The sequence below is a fragment of the Talpa europaea genome, assembly GCF_964194135.1.
Source record: "Talpa europaea genome assembly, chromosome: 1".
In the NCBI taxonomy this organism is placed as follows: domain Eukaryota; kingdom Metazoa; phylum Chordata; class Mammalia; order Eulipotyphla; family Talpidae; genus Talpa; species Talpa europaea.
Window position 1 is genome coordinate 156705410 of NC_140073.1, and position 22092 is coordinate 156727501.

General features: G+C 60.6%; 1 protein-coding gene across 1 annotated transcript in view; it reads right to left on the minus strand.

Annotated features, from left to right (window-relative positions):
• DRC11 (dynein regulatory complex subunit 11) overlaps positions 1 to 22092 on the minus strand; it is a gene marked incomplete at both ends in the record, with an annotated part of 101794 nt that overhangs the window by 14865 nt on the left and 64837 nt on the right. Inside the window, 5 exons of the mRNA XM_084228108.1 lie at positions 1217 to 1303; positions 11685 to 11884; positions 13254 to 13361; positions 17526 to 17608; positions 21072 to 21133. Coding sequence (XP_084084234.1) covers positions 1217 to 1303; positions 11685 to 11884; positions 13254 to 13361; positions 17526 to 17608; positions 21072 to 21133 — 540 coding nt within the window. The remainder of the gene's footprint in view (positions 1 to 1216; positions 1304 to 11684; positions 11885 to 13253; positions 13362 to 17525; positions 17609 to 21071; positions 21134 to 22092) is intronic.

Genomic DNA, 22092 nt, shown 5'->3' on the forward strand with positions numbered 1-22092 from the left:
CGGTGACCATGTCAGTGGGGATCATGCCGAGAGGCTCTGGGGCACACGCAGTGTGCTCTGGGAGTGGGGGCTCCTGCCCCTCTGTGGGCCTGCTGAACCCCTGTTGCACCCCGGCCGTCAGCCCTGCTCCGGTGCTCCCGCAGCCCCACGGCCCTGCCCGCCGGGGCTGGACTTGCAGAGGAGCAGCGGCTGAAGGCCGGGGCTTCATGGGCCCGGAGGCTGCTCCCTGCAGCTCTCACGTCAGAGCCAAGGAAGCCTGGCCCGGAGAGGGGAGGCTGCTCACGCACCACACTCAGCCAGCGAGCGAGGGGCGCGGCCGGCTGGAACCCAGGTCTCGGGGCCTGGCTGTCAGGCTGATGTCAGAGCCCTTGGCCCGCCCGGGACACAGCTGGAGATGACGCCAGGCGATGACACCTCGCGGGGGCTCGCTGCGCTGCACCCCCACCCGCACCGCCCCTGGCAGGAGACGCGGGTTCCTCCTCCCCGGCGTGCGCGCGTGCAACACACGACTTCGCCAGCAGAGGGCGCGGCCCGGCCCGGGCGGATGAACCGGCCTCTCCCCAGGTCCACAGGGATGGGCGGTCGGGGCCCCCTGGGGAAGGAAAGCTGAGCTTCCACCCTGAATCCAAGTCACCCCGCCTGCTGACGCGATGCATAATACATAAGGATCAAAAGTGATTAAAATCCTTATGAATTTAATCAGAAATTCCCCGTTAACCACTATTTGCTTTGGTGCAAATTGCTGTGGAATAACAATCATGTGTATCTGCAAATTTTTTTTAACGTGTGGGAAATTTGCTGGTGATTTGTGGGAGGAAGTGCCGGGCGGGGGACCCCGAGGGAGAGAAAAGGAGGAAGGAAGCAATCGGAGGGGGCTGGGGGCGCGGGCGGCCTTCCCAGGGAGGCCTTTGTTGGAGGATTTCTGGCCTTTTGCGATTTATTCCTGGGAGCAACAGGAGACATGCGGGGCTGCCTCCGGCTTTAGCTGAGCAGACGCTCTCGACTGTCCCCCCAAAACATCCTCCCCCGCCCCACACACACACCCGATTTTCTTCTAAATTCTGCCTCACGATGTCAGATCCGGGACCCTCCCAAGCGCCCTCACGCCCTCCCGCCTGGACAAAGCACGACCTTCCCCAGACAGGACCTTCCCCTGGTGGGGGCCAGAGGGGCCCCGGGGGGGATCGCGGGCATGAGGAGCCCCCGTAGCCCTCACCGTCCTGTCGGCCGCCGGGACCCTGCGGTAGAAGGTCTTCTCCGTGTCTCCGATCCACACCACGGAGGGTTGCAGCTGCCGGGCCACCTGCGGGGGGGGGAGAGTCCAGCCGTCACCCTGTATTGCAGCTCATCCTGGGGCAGCAGGGCGCGGCCGCTCCTTAAGGCACTGGCAGCTGGGGGGGGGGGCGGGGGGTCCATCAGGTGCTCAGGAAAGCCCTGCCCAGCGGGGCACCTGCCTGACCTCCTCTGGGGTCCCCACCTGCGAGGGCTGGAGACAGGGCCCGCCACGCCGCCCTCCCGCCCCGGGAGCCCCAGCTCGGCCTGAAATGAGCCAACGGTTGTCTGGCTGCAAAGGGACGGATGGGGAGGGGCCGTGTGTTTCGGCGACAGCCTCCTGGCCGCTGCCCCGCCGAGTCAGGCGGCTCGCGGGAGAGAGGCCGTTCCAGCACGTGGCCCGGGACAGTGTCTGTGGGTCCCCTGGGCTGGGCTCTGTGGCCAGGGCTCCCTGGCAAGGTGCGCTGAGCCCCACCAGGCCCAGCGGGGCTGTGCGGCCTGGCCGGGGTTGCGGGCCTGGGGTCACTGCCACATGCTAACGGCCTCTGCAGAGGCCCCGGAGTGCAAAGGGTGTTTCTGCGGCCGGCCGGGCCGTGGGCGAAGCCGTCACCACGAATGCCGTCTCCAGTGGACACGCCCGTTTGCCCGTCCCTGAGGGTGTCACCAGGGAGCTGGTGTGCCTTTACCCCAGGAAAGGCTTTCACAGTAATGCGCCCCTGGCCCTCAGTCCCAGCGCCACCCGGGGAGACGGAAGCACAAGCCTCGGGGCCTCCCGTCCCAGGCCCGGGCCGCAGACTGGAAGGACTCAGAGCCGCCAGCTCCAGCCCAGTGCCCGCGGCGGCGTGGGGTGCGGAGTGAGCGCCAGCCTCGGAGAGGCCGCGCCAGGCCCAGCCACATGCGTCGCCCACAGCATGCCCCGAAGGCGTGCCCTGCGGTCCACCCACGCCACCGCCAGTCACCTCGGCCCCGTCAGGCCGTCCACCCCCGTGGCCTCTTATCTGAGGCACTGCCTCTCCCCATCTGGCCTGCCCGCTGTGGGGGGGTCAGGGGTGGGGGGCGCTCCAGGGAGCCTGAGCTGCTAAAGCTGTTTTGAGTTTCAGCCCAAAGCCGTCGACTCTGGGGCCCAAAAGAAAATAAGAAACCGAGGTGCTGTGCGCGGAAGTCCGGGCGTCTTAGGAAAATGATCCTTTAGAAGAATAAAGGCAACATCTTATTCTCTCCCGGCCCTCTTAAAAATCTTAGAACCAAGCCAGTGGGAAACAATTTTCACGTCAACAGCCGCCTCCTGCCTCGGGCTAGAGCGCGGCCGGCCCAGGCACCCTTCTCCCCGGTCCGTCCGGCAGGCGAGGGCCCCGGTGTTCATCTGCGTGTCCCGCCCTCCCGCCCGGCTTCCCGAGGGGAACCGCAGATGCGAGACCCGGCACTTGGCGTGATTTTCCTTTTCTGCTCTCAGCAAAGCGAGCCACGAGGCTGGGCCCGGGACACGAGTCTCCCCAGCCGGGACACGGGACCCGCAGTCCCTTCCAAGCACCCAGGAGAGTTGTTTTGAGAACCCGGTCACGCTGTCTGCCGGCGGCTGTGAAAGTGGACGGCGCCCCCTCCCTGCAGGGTGGCACCAGCCGGGGCTGCACCCCGCAGGGACAAGCCCTCACGCGGCACGTCCAGGGGGGCTGGGGCTGCGGGCACTGGCCGGGGCTGTGGCAGGGAGGGCTCAGCGGTCAGCGCACACTTCCAAAGGGCGAGGGGTGGTGACGCCAGACGGTCATCTGCCGGGTGCCACCGCTGTGCCAAGGTCCCCCCATCACCCTTGGATGGACGAGGTCTCCGAGCAGAAGGGGGTGCATGGCCGGCAGTGGAGTGGGGGGCCTGGCCCCCTGCTGTGCCGGTCAGCAGGTGTCTCCGCCTGTCACCGAGGTCCAGGCTGTCCATCCCAGAGCGCCGGGTCCTCCTTGCTGCGTTCTCCTCTCCACCTCTGTTCCAGCAGGATGGGCCCCGAGCTGCTGCTGCCGTGTCCTCTCTTGCGAAGTCCCGGATTTCCCGCCTTCCTGGTGGTCTGTGGTCAGGGTATCTCCCCCCGCCCCGGTGCAGGAGGCGGGGCCTTTGCGAGGAACCCCAGACTCTCTTCCTTGGAGCAAAGACGGCTCCGGGCGGGGCGGGGCCGGGCACTTTCAGCTGCCGGGGTGGTGGCTCCTCCTCTGCCCGGGAGGTGGAGTGGGAGCAGGTGAGCCCTGGTCTCTCCCGCAGGTGTTTATTCCACTCACCAAACACCTGTGAGCGGCTTTGCCAGCTTGGGCTCCGCCCTGCCGCTGGGCCCTGACCTCCAGTGGCCCCGATGGAGGGGAGGCCATGAGGCTGGGTTCTGGGGGCGCGGGGCAGGAGGGGTGGGTGAGCCTCCAAAGGGGGCGGCAGAGGCGGGAGCGGACCAGCTCCCGCGGGTGGGAGCATGTGCTGAGCGGGGCAGGCGCCGGTGGGTGGTGGGCACAGCTGTGGGGTCTGTGTGGCCCGGAGCTGCGGCCCCGGAGGGGCTGTACTGAAGGATCTTGCTGGTGTTATAGAGACACCCTTGGGTGGGGTGCAGTGGCGGGAGATCGGGCAGGGATGGGCGAGCAGTGGGTGTGGTGTGAGGCCGGAGGACGGAGCTGCATCCTGGGGCTTTCGGGGTCTTGGGCAGGGGTGTCATTTAATGGGGTTCAGAATCTGCTTTGTGGGTGAGGATGGGGGAGGGTGTCTCTGGTGCAGGGGTGCCTGCGCGACCCTGCTGGTGGCTCCTGAGCCGAGGGGTTGGGGAGGGATGGAAGGCCAGTTCAGGCCTCGGGGCCTGGGGGAGGTGGGCGGGATGGCAGCGAAGCCCCTGGAGCTGGGGCGGGGAGCCGGGGAGCCGGGGAGCCGGGGAGCCGGGCTTGCAGTACTGGGCTTGAGGTGAGCTGATGCTGGCGGTGGGGGGGGGAGCTGAGGAGGGTGAGCGGCACAGAGGAGGTCAGGACGGGGTGGCCAGGGCGGCCAGTGCTGGCCGAGGCCTGCTGCTAGGCCTGGCGGTGTGCGGAGGGGCAGGGCCAGGACTGAGTGGACAGGGACAGGGACAGGGAGAGCCCTTCAGGGGACGGGCCAGGGCAGGGCAGCGCGAGGCCAGGCTGAGGGCAGGAGCAGTGCAGGGGCCTTGGAGGTGGCGGGTGGGGGGCGCAGGAGAGGATGGCCGTGGAGCGGGAGAAGGGGGCGGCTGCCGCCCGGGTGTGTCCTCCAGATGAGCGAGGCTGTGGGCGCCGGGGCTGGCTCAGACCGTCTGCCCCAGTGTGGTCTTGGCTGCAGAAGCAGCTTCCAAGAGCAAACGTTCCAGAACCTTCAGGTGGACACAGACAATGTCTGGCCTCTTAAGAACAAAGGGTCCAACGTCTCCGGGCCTCAGACACGGGCAACACCCGTTTCGGCAAAGCCAGGCTGCTCCTCAGGCGCTGCCTCGACCTCCCTCGCGACCTGAGAGCCTTGTCCAGACTCATCGAGGCAGCGCCAGGACGCAGGGACCGAGCCCCTGCCTGGGGCCACTCCCTCCCCTCTCTCACTGCATCAGGGTGCGGAGGAGGCTACCCCCATGGGAGTAGCGGGGGCAGGCTCGGAGGGCCGTGTGGGGGCCGCGGCCTCGTGGGTGCCCCTGCCTGGTCCCCGCGGAGTGGATGGGTCTGTCTTTCCAGACTTTTCCCCCCAACAAGCGTGATTAGCCCGTGCCAATTTGTTAATGAAAAATGGTACCCTTTGTTCTTCTAATTTGCATTTAGTTATGAGAAGGCTGCATTTAAATTACCCTCGGATAGCTTGAGGTCATGGGTGATTAAATGTAATTAATTCCTAATTGCGCTCTGGGCGGCGGCGCCGGCAGTTCCGCGCAGGAGCCAGCAGAGGGCTCTTCAGCCCCATCCACGGCGCCCGGGCCGCCCGGCGCGCTGACCGGCTTCCGCGGCCTCTGCCCCGTGTTTCTGCTCAAAGTCTGCGGAGCTCGTCAGACCGACATTCCTCCATCCGTGTGATTTCCTGGATTTGACCGTGTGTTCTCCAAGGAAGCGCCGTCAAGCACCAGAATTCGTCTCTCTCGGGTTAAGACAAGGCGCAACCACGCAGGCCTGTGACGCCGGGATGTTCCCAGGGCCGCGGCCACCAGGCCAGACCGTCCTGGGAGTTCTGGACGCTCTTTCCAGAAAGGTCTCATTTTGCTCACCGTAGAGAACTTCCCAGGGGAAGGATCAGCTGTTTGGTTTTCTCAGCAGTTGTCTCCGTTTACCAAACTGAAACGAACCACCCACCCATCAGGCAAGCACCCCCCCAAGCTTGCAGTCCCCAGTCATCGTCACCCCCCACACCCCGACTCTCTCCGCGATGTGTCAGACCCCACGGGCCCCGGGGCAGGCGACACCTGCCGAGGACAGCAGGACAGCCGTGGCCCTGCTGAGCGCGCAGCTCCTGCATCTGAACATGTTCGCTGGGCCCCGTCCTGCGCCACCGGCGAGGCCCGCCGCGCCGGGGAGGGGCCGGGGGAGTGTGGGTCACGGGGCTCACTCTCCCGCTTGTAGTTACTTGGATTTTATTTAAATATTTAGTGGATGAAGACTTTCGGTCTGTCTTTTCACTCTTTTATGAGACTGACGCGCTACCTACTGCGCTAACGAGGCACCTTCTTTTCACTCTTTTAAACGGCATGTAAACTCTCTATTTCCTCGCATGACCTTTCAAGAGATTTCAGAAGCCACGAGGCGTCCTCACCAGGGGTTAGTGGGCGAAACCCCCGCACACAACAGGAAGAAGAGCAGTGTTGTGCTAACGAGTCAGGAGCCGTGCTGGGCAGGTGGGTACACCGAGGCCCAGGAGAGGCCCAGGCAGGAGGCGGGGGTGTAGGCCACGTTGGCAGACGGACAGGTGCTGGGGAGGGTGCAGGTGGCACCAGGAGCAGGCGCAAGTCCATGCTAGTCTGACCCCTGGGCCGCGCAGGCCAGCCTGCAGGCCCCGTGGGCTTTCCCAGCCTCTCCTCCCAAGCCCCTCCCAAATGCACAGGGCCCGGGTCACCCCGGCCTGCACTGACTGTGCCCACAAGTTCCAGAACAATGAAGTCAATGCCAGCGTAAGCACCCAGCCTTCCCTCACACTGTGTGTTGTTAGGGCGCCCTGCCCAGGCCGCGCCTGGCTTCCCCTGGCGGCTCCCGGCTCCTCAGGCCTCACCCCACACACACTGCCACGCGGGGCACACTGCACCTGAGCGCCCACCCCACAGGCGTCCGCCGGCACCTGCTGAGGACGCGGGGCCGGACCGCCCGCCCGCCCGTGGGCCTGTGGCGGGTCTGCAGCTCTGCCCGATTTCTGCAAACCCAACACTGCTCTAAAGTACAGTCTGTGTGAAAAGAACAAAACACCTTTGAGGACTGCATGCTCCTCCCTCCACCTGAAACTGCCTCAGGACTCAGAGCCGGGACCCGATCCTGATGACTCGCCAGCCCGCTGGGCGCTCATCCTCCACACCCGACGCGGCCCCATGCGGCCCCACGCGGCCCAGGGCTTCTCTCCCTCCCGCCTTCTCAGGATCCGTCTCGGTCTCCGTGTCTCTCTCTCTGCCTCTGTCTCTCTTGCAGCTCTGCTTTTTGGGGGGCGGGGGGGGGTGTCTTTGAAACAGCCTAACTGTCGTCGCCGTATGAGGGTGGGGCTGAGACAGCAAGTTTGTTACACGCGGTGCTTTTCAGAAATGACGCGCCACCAGCAGCACAGTCCTCAGGTGACGGGCCAGGAGAGAAGTCACCTGAGTGAGGGGACATGCTGGGTGTCCCCCGCCGGGCCTGGCAGGCCCCCTTGGTGCGCTGCCCGAGGCCGCTGAGCCCGGGAGGGGCCCCAGCAGGTGGTGTCGAGGCCTGAGCAACAGCTTGGCTCCCTCTCGGCTCATGTGGTCATGTGGCCTTGACCCCGCGCTGCCAGGCGGCTGTTCACCCCTCTCTTCCCGCTCCCCGCTCCCCCCATGCCAGCCTGGGTGACCAGGCCCCAATGCACAGGCGGCAAGGGGGGCACACAGCCCCCCAAGAAGAGAGAGCAGCTCCCTCAGGACCCAGAGCACAGGATGAGGGTCCAGTCCTGCAGGACAGCCCTGGCTTTCACATGGCCTGGCACTTAGGGAGGGCGCTGCTGGGCGGGAGGGAGGGGGGTCCTGTGGGCGAGGCTGCGGGACTTGGGGGCTCCTTCCTCTTCACTGGGAAGTTCCTGGCTGACGCTGGCCCAGGACTGGCCTGCCCCCAGACACCATGGGCACGGGGAGCCTGCTCCTGCGGGCTGGACTTGGGGCGTCTGCCTGCCCCCCCCCCCAGAGGCCAGCTGTGACCACAGAACAGCCTTGGAGGCAGAACCAGGCCGCCAGCCCTCCGCCAGCCCCGATGCACTGCATTTTGGCCAAATTGAACACTTTGAGCCTCAACATTTTTTGTTTGTAAAATAGGGACATTAATTCCTGCCTCAACAGGAATTTGGTACAGCTAAAAGGGAACATGTGTGCAAAACTCCTTGGAATGTGGCCGGCCCCTGGCCGGAGGTCAGGACAGGCCCGCCGCCTCCTCCCGAGGGGCTGCTGCCGCGTAAGTGAGGCTGGTGCCTTGAGACCTCGTGGTCCTGAATTTGTGGTGCTGCTCATCATGCTCTTAATTGTTAGAGATATTTCTAATGTTTCCTCACTAAAGAGAGGCATGTTCTTCTCTATGCACAGCTTTAGTAGGAGAATTTGACATAATAGTTGGTTATTGTACAAAAAGCACATTTCTTAACCTCCCGCCCCAGGTTCTATTAGAGCTGCTGTGTGAACAGTAAAGGGATCCCTCAAACAACGCGTGGATTTGGGTTTGTGGTAGAAAGACAACCGGGGATGTGCCCCCCAGGGCGCCCACATGGACAGGGATGTGGGGGAGGCCTGTGCTGGTCAGGGCTGAAACACAGCAGCACTCAGGGCTGCGCCCCACTCGCCCGTGGTCAGGCCCGTGATGGGCACTTGTGATGAGAGCCCGATGCAGACCCAGGCCCTTGGGCGAGTTCTCACGGGTCTGGGCTGAATTCAAGCCGAGCCCTGCCCCTGCTCCCACGGACACACAGGAGGACACGGATGCACAGCACAGGGACGGGGGCCACATCCTTAGGCTCGTGACAGCAACCCCTCTTGGCAGCGCAGATTGCTGCCTGTCAGTCACGCCGGGACACGTCGTTACTTGGATGCCTCGTCTCCTGGGACCTGTGGGTCTTGCAATCATCAGTTATAAACACGGTGCGGGGGAGGCTTAATGAGGTGTGTGCCAGGCGCGGCACCAGCGGCCCCGGTGGGCGAGTGTGCTGTTCCGCATGCTGATCACTTGACACCCACCTGATGTTAGCTTGCAACAATGCTAGCAAATGCTGATCTGCTCTCCAGTCAGACCCTCTCAGAGGTAAGAACCGACGGTTTCCAGAGCCGGGAGCACCTTGGTCATGCCATGGCCCCGGCCCAGAGTCACACCAGGAGCGCAGTCAGTGGACGGGTAGGAGGGAGAGTCTTGGTCCAGCCCGAACCTCAGCCGGAGGCTGAATAACGCTGTCATTAAACCTACAGACCCTGGGCCTGGGCGGGAAGGTCCACGTCGCAGTGTTGCAACCCAGGACAATCACTTAAATGCTTTTTTCTCATGTGTCTTATCAGTAAACGGAAATGACAGTGTCCACCTCCTCAGGTTGTTGTGAGGACTGAAGAGTTAAGACAGAGAGAAGAATAGAACAGCATCTGGGATACATAGATGCTGACGCCGCCATTTTTGTATTTAGGTGTGTCCGTTGGCCACCTGACATTGTCAACAAAATTGGATGTTTTGAAGGAATTAACTGAGGGGTCATTTGGACAAGAGGGTGGAGGATTTCTTTTGGTTTCCTCTGGAGAATTTACGTGGATGGAGACAACAAGTCAGGATGCTGGGCTTCAAATTCCAGCTTGTCTTCAAGTCCTCGGTTAACCTTGGAAGCCTGTGTATGTGGAGGAAGGGCGCGAGACAGCAGCAGCTGGAAAACTAACGAACTGAGCACGTACCTGAAGCTTCTGCCAAGCGTGAGGAACTTGTTAAAGACCTCAGACTTTCCAGCGAAACCTCAAAAACCATGTCTCAAGACTCAGGATTTGCCACGGACCTCGGGCAAAGTCAAAATCGACTCCCACTAACAAAATGGAAAGCCAGACCTCCGCAGTTCAAGCTGATCAACCAGTCACCGAGCTGTCTTTAGAACCAAGCCCAGCATGCTTCAGCGTGTCGTGGCACATGGCCTGCAACGTGTAGCGTACGGTAACAATTATCAATCATGTAAGAAACAGAAACGTGTGACACATACTCAAGGAAAGTCCCAAAATGACCCCGCATTGGAAGTAGCGCATAAGAACTATAAAGCACTACAACGATTCAGTTCAAGACTTAAAGGAAAAAATAGTCGTATTAAATGAGCAGATGGAGAACTGCAGCAGAGAATGAAAGTCTATATAAATAAATTTAAATTCTAGCACTGAAAAGCCACCAAACTATCAGGAATACAACAAGAAATCCGCCAGGTGGGTTTATTAGCATATTGGAGATGGTAGAAGAATGTAGGTAGACTTCCATCAGATTAATAGAAATTATCAATTTCTGGAAATTAATAGACTCTCAGTTCCTACAAAACAACATCAAATAGTCAAATATTTATATAATTGGAGCTTTAGGAGGAGAGAAGAAACACGGTGGCAGAAAATATACATGAGGAAGCAATGATCCAATTTCCCAAATTTGAAACATTTAAATATTCAGTGAGTCTAGTGACCCCCAAGTGGTATAATACAAAGGATTACAACATTTAGGTAGATCACAGTCAAACCGATAAAACCAAAACCCCAAATCCAGAGAAAATCTCAGACCCACATAACGACACGCTCCACAAAGGAGATGGGTCAAGCTATCCACGACGTCATTAGCAACACCGGCGGCAGACGATGGGTGCCATCTTTAAAGCGCTGACAGAAAAGTACGCCAGTCCAGAACTCTGTATCCAGCCAAAATAGTCATCAGCCGCAGAGGCACTGTGAAGGCATTTAAAAATAACTGAAACGAGCACTAGGGCGATTGGCTGCAGTGGACCTGCACGAGGGAAACGCTGCAGGAAGTTCAGCTGGAAGAAAACGGGTCGCGGAGAAACTGGAAGGGACCAAAGGAACAAAGACTGAAAGTGGCAACTAGGTAGACAAGAGTAAAATCCTACATGTTCCCTCCTAGTTTCTTCATAAGACAATGACTCCTTACAGCAAATACCAGCGGCGTCTCTAGACGGACAGCGTGGGATGCAGACCTGAAGGACAAGGGCGGGAAGCGAGCCCACCCTCGCAAGGGTGGAGAGGCACAACGTGAGCTCTGCGTGAGAGGGGAGAGGCTGACAGCGGCCACGAGACCCGCAGCAACGGCTGAAAGCAAGAGACATTGCTGAAGGGGCACTAGAGGGATCCAGATAAAGTGCTAACAGGTGCCGGGTTAGCCCCAAAGGCAGGACATGAGAACCGAGTGAGAACGCTCTCGGCTCGCGCTCCTCGGACGGACGTGCGTGAGTCTGCAGCATCTATTTTCTATCCATGCGCGCTGCATCTGTCTGTTCGCGTGTATCTGCCTGTCTGTCCACCTACCCACCCATCCATCCATTCACCCACCCGCCCACCCATTTACCTGCCAAGCAACCTACCTACTTACCTACCTTGCTACCACCCATTTACCACCATCACCGCCTGCACCCACACAGCAGTCATTGCCTCTGGAGCTGATGCAGCCCTCGGGGGTGCTGGGCTCGCTCGCTCTGGCATCAACACGCTGAAGGCTCAGAGCAGCACGAGCCTCTCAGGCCCAGGGCGGGCAGTGTGCGCCTTCAGGGCTCCTTGCCCCTGCCCTCACCAATGCCTCAGTGGTGGCCGGTTTAGTTTCCTGGGGCCTCCCCTACAGCATCAGAGCATGGGGTGGGGGGACATGCACTCGGGATGTGCATGTCACTTTGCACCCCGCCACGTGAGAAAGATGCCCGACACCAGGGGTCCGAGGGCTCCCCGGGAGGGGAGCAGGCTGAGGATGGAGTCACATGCTGGACTTCCAGTGAGGGTACGAGCACCTCAGGGAGGGCTTCTTGGCCGAAGGAGGCTGAGCTGGACGGCACAATAAGCTGTTTATGCAGAGGAAGATGGTGTTTCTAATTGTCGGGTGCTCAGCCAGATGCAATGCTGAAGTAATTTATGGGGGGAGGCGGGGGGGGTTGGGGGGGACGCTCATGTCAGCCGAAGGAAATTATTTGCAAGTGACTGTGCTCAAGGAAATTAAGTGCAGGATTTGAACATGTAATTTGAAAGAGGGAGGAGAACCAGGAACCAAGGATGGAATAAATACCTTGAGAACCAAGTGCAGCATCATTCGGAGGCCGCTCTTGCCGGGGTATTTCCCGGCGACGTTGGCCGCGGACAGGTTGAACAGGTTGGCCCCCGTCTCCGTGCAGATGGCGTGGACCAGCATCTTCTTCCCCACCCCAGGCGGCCCGGCCAGCAGCAGGGACTGCACGGGAGGGGCCTTCTCCCGCATGGCTGCGGAACCTGCAGAGCAGACACAGGCCCTCAGGTCGCCAAGCAAACACGCAGGCCTTACATGAGCGCGCCTGCAGGCTGGGGTGCACCGCGTGACCCCGTGTTTGCAGGGCTGGGGAGTCTGCCAGCAGCGTTTCTACCCAGAGGGCGCCTTCCCTTTCAGCTGGCCCCGCGGCGCCGTTAAGCCCTCAGAACCGAGGTGGCGCGTGGGGCTCCTTGGCTACGTGATGTTTTCTTCTACTCTCCACCCAAGAATTGCCTCCACACTCATAACTTTAGAGAACGTTCCTGCCATGACCAAGCACAGGCATTCGGGGGGTTTCTGTCTGTCCCCTGGAAGCCCGGCAAGGGAGTGTGGGATGGACTGAGAAGAGCTCATGGATGATTCTCGTGTCAGGGGCCCCAAGAGGCAGGCAGCGGCCTGGACCCCTGCCCTGGCTTCTAGCTCGACAGCGGGCGGAGGTGACCTGCCGTGGGCGAGAAAGGCCCTCGTGAGCCTGCAGTGGCTCAAGCCCAGGAGCCTCCCTTCCCGGCCGCCTCTCCTGGGTGCGCAGGCCGCGACGGGCCTGGGTGCCTTCCTCAGCCCGAGTGCCAGCCCGTCGCACAAGGCCCGAAATGACTCTAATTTATGTGCTGGTTTGTTTCAGGGTTTAATTCTCGGCATCGAGCGTGCTGCGACGGAAGCATCTGCCGCCATGTTCGCTGCCGTGGGTCACCACTGGGCTCGTCCTGACCCGCTGTGCACAGGTGGGTGTCACGCTGTTACTGTGCGTGCCTTTTTCCTTGCGTGATTGAGAAGGTCAGGGCCTTCCCCTAACAGCGAGGAACACTCACCACACTCACCATGCCCCACAGAACGCGGCCTGGGACCCCGGCTCTGTGACGTGGGGCTGAGTGGGTGCGTCCACTTGGGTGGCGAGGGGCATGGCGGTGTGGCGGGGGGGAGGGACGCAGAGGGAGAGCGGTGCCAAGCCTGGGCCCACCGAGTCCCGGGTGCAGGGACCGCTCAGGAGGGCGCAGTCTGCCTTCTGGCGGGTCCCGGCCCAGAGGCGGGAGAGAGCCAGGACTTGCTGTCGCGGGCTGGGGAGGCACGAGCGCAGGCGAGGTCACGGGCCGGGAGGCGGACAGTGCCGGGACCGTGAGGGCCACAGAGGCTCCGGAGAGTCAGTGAGCTCTAACTTGGGGGGCGGGTGGGGAGGAGGGGTAGGCGCTTAGGCTGGACTGCCAGGGTCTGAGCTGGCCTCCAGGCAACCAGCAGAATGGGGTCGTGTCGTGAAGGGCGGGGGGCTGGGGGAGGCTTCAGGCGAGCCGGGGCGAGCCGGCCGTACTGTGCGCCAGGGCCGCCTGCTGGGGGAGCGAGCTGCCGGGCGGGTCTTACCTAGTGGCAGGATCCCATACAAGGTGATGAGCTGCCGGATGTCCTGCAGGGAGGGCATGGGCTCCACGGACACCTGGCGCAGGGTCGTGCCCAGGTAGCAGTACTCGCCTGGGGAGGAGACAGAGCGTCAGCGGAGCGCGTCGGGGCTGCACTTGCGGAACGGGCGGGAATGCAGGTGCAACGTCTGTGAGCCAGGGTTGTCTCCTGGTGTCCCTCTGAAGGAGGCCGGGCAGTCCAGCCATGAAAGCACGATTGTGTGTGACTGGGTGTGTGACTGTGGGTGTGTGCTGGCTGCAGAGCCAGGCCTTGAGCCGCGGCTGCTGCTGACTTCTGAGTATGAAAAGTACCCCGTGATGACTGGGTGTGTGACTGGGTGTGTGTGGGTGTGTGACTGGGTGTGTGACTATAGGTGAGTGACTGGGTGTGACTGTGGGTGTGTGATTGTGGGTGTGTGACTGGGTGTGTGTGGGTGTGTGTGTGGGTGTGTGACTATAGGTGTGTGACTGGGTGTGACTGTGGGTGTGTGACTGGGTGTGTGACTATAGGTGTGACTGGGTGTGTGACTAGATGTGTGACTGTGGGGGTGTGACGGTGTGTGACTGTGGGGGTGACTGTAGATGTGTGACTATGGGGGTAACTGTGGGTATGTGTGGGTGTGTGACTGTGGGTGTGTGACTGGGGGTATGACTGGGGGTGTGACTGTGGGGGTGTGACGGTGTGTGACTGTAGGTGTGTGACTGGGGGTGTGACTGGGTGTGTGACTGGGGGTGTGACTGGGTGTGTGACTGGGGGTATGACTGGGGGTGTGACTGGGGGTGTGACTGGGGGCGTGACTGTGGGGGTGTGACAGGGTATGTGACTGTGGGTGCGACTGTAGGTGTGTGGCTGTGGGGGTGACTGGTGGGGTGTGCCTGTGTGTGAAGTTCCACCTTGGGGGACCTCCGGGGACGACGTGGACAGAGCAGGTTTTGTTTGATTTCTCTCCCCAGAGATGGCGTCTAACCTTTGCACCGACTTTATAAATGCGTGATTGAAGGCTGCGCCCGGCATCTGTGCTGGCGCTGGGGACGCGGAACCTGAAGGGTGGCATTTGAGAGGAAGGGTCTGAGTCTAATTTAGCGTAAATAGAAACAGCTCCTGTGGAGGGCAATATCCATCTCCATTTCATCATTTTTAAAGGATCACCAAAGGAATAATGTAGAAATAAATCTCTACAGGTTTAATTAGAAGGCATCAAAGGGCTTAATTGTGACTCGCCATAAATCTGAAGTGTTATTTTCTAACTAATTTAGATAAGGTCACCACGGAAATGAGTCTGGCGGCCTCCATTTGTCTGTGGCTGGGCCTTGGCTGGCGCGCCCCGAGCTGTCCCTGCGTCTGAGGAAAACATGCCATGGACGACCCACGGCGTCGCCGTCACCCCTTCCTGCTCTCACCCCCCAGGCGGTGCTCTCCGCGCACCCCGGCGCACCCATGAGAAGTTGGAAACGCCGCAAGAGCAGATGGCGGGGCCGTGTCTCTGCGAACCCCGAGAGCTCCGAGGGGTTCCCGCGGGTGAGCGAGCCGAGCGTGTGCACGTGGGCAGGGCTGGCCGTTGGCCGCAGGGGCCGCCTCGCGCAGGCTCGTGTGGAAAAGCAAAGTCCTTGGCAAGGACGGGGCCGGTGGGCAGGCTGAGCGCCGATGAGGTGTCCACGCGCCCCGGCGCGCCCGCTGATGAGCGGGTAGTGGAGACAAGATGGTTGATTCCCCTCCCCGGAGTGGAGAGCGGCGCCGCGGGACAGCCGGAGCCCGGCTGCGAACACGACACGAGAGGAGACACCAAGGACCTGCTCGGCGAGCCCGTCCGGATCCCACATGCTCCGGCCGGGATCGAACTCCTGCAGTAGTGGCTGGCAGCAGCTTGATAGTGCTGTGTTTAACCCCTGCGCCAGCAGGGAGGCCCCGGGAGTTAACATTCTTAGAGTTTAGAAGAAAGCTCCGTTCAGGTCAGGGCAGCTTTTCAAATTTCATGGAGCCCTTTTTCTGTTCTCATGTATGTTAAAGGTGTGATGGTCCTGGCCCCCCTCAATTTTTTCTTCTCTCCCCTTCCCTAGCGAAAGGCCTGTCTTGGGGCAAGCGTGGAGGGCCCCGTTCTCGTGACCCTGTGGTGTCCACAGTCTGGCCCTGTCCTCGTCTGCTGTGGGTGGGGCACCCCATCAGTTGAGCTTTTCTGGGGGGGGGGCAGTGCTCTGCAGTGCATCCTGGCAGGCATTTTGGGGTTCTTCTGTTCTCCTCCTTGGTGGCCTGTACTTTGGAGTTTAAGGGGAAACCTTGTTCTTTTTGGTGTACATGTTTCCTGTGATCTTTGCTCTTGGTATCTGAAAGGCTTGGCACGGTAAAGAAAAGGAGAGCCAGGCCCGACTTTCTCAAAGGAAGGGAGAATTTATTGCACCCCCAGGCGAGCTTCGCGGGGCACCTATTTTTACGTGGCATTTAGGAAGCTCCTCTCTGAAGCTAAGGATCTTAACTGGGGGAAAAAACTGAGAGAAAAGGTGGAAAAGACCAGGGGAGCGAGCCCTTGGGGTGGTTTGGCTGCTCTCGTTGGGCTGGGTCACTGTCCCCGGGTCACCCCGGGGGCTGACCCCACTCACCCTGACTGCGGGCATCTTACAGATCCTTGGAAACCAGCGGAGACGTCACGGGAAACATCCAAGGTGGACAAGAGGTTGACAGTGAGGGCCATGTTCGCTTGATCTTGAGGCCCTGCCAAGGGCTGAGCCCTGGCTGGGACAGGGCTGTGGAGATGCACCAAGCAAACATGATGTGTGGGCGCAGAGGGCACCCGGGCAGAGCCGCCAGGACGGAGAGGGCACTGCCAATTAAGCTGCTGCTCATCTCACCACAGCTTGCAGAACAGGATCAGGGCGTCCAGGACAAGCCCTACTTGAGCAGGAAACACAAAACAAGTGGGGTCCAGCGGAGTTCCCAGTAAACTCCGGGGCTGTGGGGAACCAGGACGTCTCCTCCCAGCTCTCTGGGAAGGCCTGGCTCTCCTGCCAAGGGAGCGAGGGAGCCCTCTCTGGCCAGAGCCTTCTGCTCCGCGGGCGAAATCGGTCAACGCGGACGGTGAGCGGATGGGAGGGGGCGGCGATCGCACTTAGCTGGGAAAAGGGGGCCGCCTGCCCCCACCATGCCACAGCAATTTCAAAAGGAAGGAGAGAGGAAACCTCCCTACAGAGGTGGCGAGAGAGGAAGACAGACAGCCCACCGCACCCCAGCCGTCAGCGTGGGTGCTGGGACCTTTGCACGAAAGACGATTGGGACAGAAACACCTGAGCCCCAACCCCGCCCCACCGCTGATCCGCCACAAAGGGGGAGCATCTGGGTGACCCCCAGTGATGTGGCCTGGGGGTCTGAGTGTCCCGATGTGAAACATCGAGGCACGGCCTCTGCATACAGCTTGCCAGAGTTTCACCCGCGTCCAGCCACCAGGACGCCGCCAAGCAAATCCAAATTGAGCCTGGAACACAGCTCAGGCCCCGCAGCAGCGCCGTGCCGCGGGAGACGGGGGGCTGGGAGGGGTGTGGGCGGGGGGACAGACTGTCCAGATCCGGGGCTGAGAAGAGATGCAAACGGACCCCGCGCAGGACCCTGGATGGGGTTTGGGATGGAGAAGGACAGCTACGGAGAACGTCGCTGGCCCGCGGGAGGAGCCGGGGAGTGTCTGCTGTGCAGGAGCAGCGTCCGCGCACGGGACGTTTGGGGGCGGGACAGCCCCTCTTTGGCCCCGTGAGAGAACCCGCTTGCTCGCGGGGCTGGTGTGACGGGAGAATGGTGCTGGCACCAGGGCGGTGGACTATGGGCATCTTAAGCTTTGGGTGTGTTTTCATGTCCTGTTGCCTTTATAGAATAAAGAGAAAACGCTCGCTCAAGACCACGGCCGCACACGCCCACCTCCTCTCCCTGAGGAGTCCTCCGTGGCCCCTGGATGGACAGTGTGGGGTCCCCGAGCCGCTCCCAGAACCATCCACGTAGACACGAAGCACCGAGCACCTTCCTTTCCTGCAGGTGGCTGGGGCCAGCGGGAGCGCCCCCCACACCTGGCTGGCAGGTTCGAAACCTGCTTGGACCACATTAGGGGCGGGCGCTGGAAGCGCCAGCTTGTAGCACCCCCTTACTCAGCTCATCCAACCCAGCCTTCACCCCAGCTGCCATGGCTGGGCAGCCTGTCTCCTTCTGTGGGATGTCAGCGCAGGGGGCCAGGGACACACAGGGCACTAGCCTGAGACTTACCGATGTAATCAGAGAGGTTGACCTTGGGGTTCTGGATCAGCAGCCCCGCCTCCACCAGCTCCTTGTACAGAGATTCGATGGTCCTGGGGGGAGAGCAGACCAGGCCCCTGTGAGCACATGGACCCCGCACGGCCCGCCGGTCATCACACGTGGAGGGCCCCACCCGCCTCATAGCACGCTGTAGGCAAATTCATGGTTTTTTGAAGCATGTCGACAATTTAGGGGTAAGTGAGGCTTTTTATTTTATTTATTTATTTATTTATTTTTTAGATAATAAATTTTATTGTTATATTCCCCATACAATTGCAGCCCCCCCATTCTGACCCCAATCCCTCCCCTCCCGCCCCCGCCCCCCCTAAAAGTGTCTCTGGTTCATAGTTGTTTGTTGATTTTGATTTTCACTTTCTTATAGTTATTCATTTTCCTGGTCCCTTATTTAGGTTTTCTAGATTCCTGCTATGAGTGAGACCATCCGGTATTTTTCTTTTTCTTTTTGGCTTATTTCGCTGAGCATGATCCCTTCCAGCGCCATCCATGTTGCTGCAAATTGCATGTGTTCATCTTTTTTGAATGCTGAGTAATATTCCATGGTGTATATGTACCACATCTTCTTGATCCATCATCTATTTTTGGGCATTTGGGTTGTTTCCAAAGCTTAGCTATTGTAAACAGTGCTGCTATAAACATAGGGGTGCAGGTGTTCTTTGGAATTGATGTTTCTGTGTCCTTTGGGTAAATACCTAGGAGTGGAATTGCTGGGTCATATGGAAGCTCTATGTTTAGTAGGTCCAGAAATCTCCACACAGCTCTCCACAGTGGTTGGACCAGTTTGCACTCCCACCAGCAGTGCAGGAGAGTTCCTTTTTCTCCACACCCTCGCCAACATTTGTTGTTGCTAGTTTTTTTAATATATGCCATTCTCTAAGTGAGGCTTTTTAAAAACAATACTTTGACTCATTCGTGGGCGCGTCTGCTGTCCCCGTTAGCAAGTGTCATATCTGCGGGCCCCCGAGACCCGCCGTAACGCCTGCGTCTGTCTTCATCGGTCTTCCTGACGGCACAAACATGAATTAGCAATTACCCCGTAATAGGAAGGCCCATAATTACACATTCGGTTGGCATCTGCATGCCAAAGCAGACCATTAATCCTTCATGAAATTGATGTTTCCTTTTAACCCAACAGCGTAATAGTTTAAAAGAAATTTCCATGAAGAACAAAGGCTTAGACTGGAAACAGTTCAGCATGAGAGATAACCCCCTGCAGCTGTGCATGTGATTCTTCAGGAGGCTGTGACACTTTTGGAGTTGTTCACAGAGGGCTGACAGGCCGCACAGGGCGGTACCCACGCCGGGGGGCCTGGAGATGGTGCCCCACTTAATGAATGAAACTCCCAGGAAATGAAGTAGGGCTTGGCTAGCCGGAGTTCAGGTGGGAGGCCCAGGGGTCCTCAGCTGAGCCTTCGGGGGGTGATTCTCCCGGAGCATCGGGCGGGCTTTATGCTCGGGCCCGGCCTTCTCTCTCTAGCCACCGTCAGGACGGCGATGTCGACATGTGCTTGGCGCTGGGGTGCAGGCGAGTGGGCGTGAGGGGCTGAAGGCCACCGCTTTGACCCCAGCCAAATGCCATTGACCTGGACGTGAGACCAACGACCCTGGTCTTTGATCGACTGAGTTTTATTCCATCAGGCGGATTTCAACAGCGTGTCTGCTGCGGGGCGGTAGAGCCTGGACGTCATGGAGTTTGGTGGCGCAGGCTCGATCCGTATTGAGAAGTGACTTGGATGCTTATTTAGTCCAGACGCATAATGTGTGCACACAGCATTAGTGCAATGCAGAAGATTCTCTAAAATAGTCAAAGCAAAATCATTTGAGAAGCCTGGAACACGAGCCTGCGTTTGGATCTCCCCAGACCAGCTTTTGCTATGGAATAAAATGCTTTACCTAAGTCATGGCAGAAATACTGACTTCAGGTTGCCATTCACTTGCTTGGAGAAACAGAAGCCTTTGCCGGCGTCCTGGCTGGCCGCGCTCTTCTGGCGACACCGAGTCTTTAAAATGGAAGTGCAGAGTCGTGCGGGGACAAGGTGGCAGGGAGTGTGGTACCTCGGGCACAGGGGTGAGTGGCGCGCTCCCGGGGTCTCTGTCCCACTGGAGAGCTGCTTGCGGTCCGCTGTGACAGTGCCGTGGTCAAGGGGCGTGTGCGGGAGACGCTCAGCGTGCGGCACTGCCCGCGAGCCCCGTGTGTGCCCTCTGCTGCTCATGGGCATCTATTGCAGGGCAAAGCAACACGTCACATGCAAGGGAATGCGCGCGAGTCATCGGGACCCAGCAGACATGCGGGCAGATTTGACTCTAGCTCGGGGTGTCACTGGATAAGGCCCTCGTGTTTCTTCTTCACCTGAAAGGCAGTGGTTTGGAGACAAGGGGAGGCGCTGCTCCGAAGCTGCTAGAGGACACCGGGCACTGCGTTCACCTGGGCTGGGCCTGGGAAGGCGGACGAGGAGCCAGTGCAGGCGCTCGGGCAGACCCGCGCCTCCCCGCAGGGGCACCTGGGTCTCGGGACGCTGACCAGGCCTGGGGAGGTAGCAGTCCGCGATGGCGTCTTCACCCGACCCTCTCCCCAAACAGTGGCGCCTCGAGGGGGGAGCGGCCGCTGTCCCCCTGGGGAGACGTGTTTCTGTGCCGAGCCTGAGCCCAGGCCCACCTGGCTGCCCTTGCGGAGGCCGCTGGCCAGGGGTCTGCAGACAAGGTGCTGGCTCTCGGGCCAGCCTGCTCCCCCTCTGGCCTCACCTCGTGACCTCTTCAGCTGCCTTCGGGAAAGCGGTGCTGGGACCCAAGGGGGTGGTGCTGGGACCCAGGGGGGCGGGGCTGGGGGCCCCCTCCCAGGAGAGAACCAGGCTTCCCCGCCAGCACTCACCCGGGGAGGAAGGCGTGTGCATACGTTCAGGTGATTGCTCATCACTCTCCTTAGGTGTTTTAATTCAATTCTTGGAAAATATTTGAAAACCTAGGTCTTATCTACTTCAAAAGCTAAAGCACTGAAGTTCTGTTTTAGCTTTAAAAATAAAAACAAGCCAATGAGGCCTTAAAACCACCCGTTGGCGTGTCCGTCTACCCTCCGCCTCGCCCTCTCCTTCCAGACGCTTCCGGGAGGGCCCCGTGGCTGCGCCCCGGCCCAGGAGGGAAGCCGGAGCCGTGGCCCTGCTCTGCCGACCTGCTGCTCAGAGCCTCGGTGTTTCTCCCGCGGTGGGCCGGGATGCTGTTTCTTAGGCGAGTCCTCAGCAGCCCCATGGGTTTTACAACCTAACGCTGCATGGCCTCAGAAGGGACGGAGCCCGGCTGGCCTCCAGGCCTCGCCCCGGCCTGGTCCTTCCGTCCGGGGCCACCTGTGAGCGTGGCACGTGGCCCCCGGAGGCCCCAGCCCGTCGCCAGGTGAGGGGGTGCATGAACCAGCCTCCCTCAGGCCCAGCCAGGGGCTTAGGCTGTGTCCTCCGGCCCTCCGGGTGCCCCCAGCACCCTGTGCGCCCGCAAGCAAGCCCCCCTCACCTGTCCTCTGTGAGATCCTTGTCCTTCCCCTTCTTCCCTTTTTTGTCTTTCTTCCCCGCCTTCTGAAAGGAAAGGGAAACAGCAGCAAGGAAGTCAATTATTTCTAGAAACTGGCTGCGGACGCCTTCCCTGGCGGGGCGGAAGCCTGTGTCCACTCGCTGGGCAGCGAAGGGGAGAGGGGCCGGGAAGAGCCCAGTTCGAGGGGGGCATGTGCCCGGGGCTGGAGCGCGAGGTCCCCACGGCCAGGGCCCCATCCCGACGGGCTGGCAGCGTCACTCCTCTGAGCACCCGCCGGCCTGGCCCCACGGGCTCTTGGGTCCCTGGAACCAGGCCTGGTGCGGGGCTCCTGGAGCGCTGGCCGCTGCACTCTCTGTGCAAACACCCGCTAGGGGCTCTCCAGGGCCCTCGGGGTGGCCTTCGGGGGCTCTGTTCCCACACGGGACCCAAGTGGGCGCTTTCCCGACATCCCAGTGGGCCCCCCCAACACCCACACATCCTCATTCCTGTGTGCTTCACTCACCCACGCACTCGGGCCCGCAAGCCCCGTCCACTGCAGGTCAACGCCTCTGTTTAACCTGCACTGTGGCTGAGGCCCCACTCGGCTCCACGTCCAGAGGACGCTGCCCCGCCGGGAACAGCCACGCTGCCGTCCAGGCCCTCGGCCAGGGCTGGGGTGGGCTGGGATGCAGTCTCCCCTGCCCATGGGGGGCTCGCACCGTAATCTCTCGCGTCTCACATCACCCAGTCAGTGCCAGGGCCCTGAGATCTGCTCTGGCTGCACAGAGCTATCAATCATTCTTGTTTTCCCATTTTATAAAATTAAATTTTTTACTTCGAGAGGGTGGAAGACTCCCAGGCAGCGGTGAGCAGCAGCCCGCGGAGGCGCCGGGGCCCGTCCAGCCACCTTCCCAAGCCACGGCTGGACACCGGCCTTGGCCTGGGCATCCTCGGGTACGGGGCGTCCCTATCACCGCAGAGCCCCCAGGTCACCCTTTCCTAGTGGCAGTGGCCCCCACCTGTG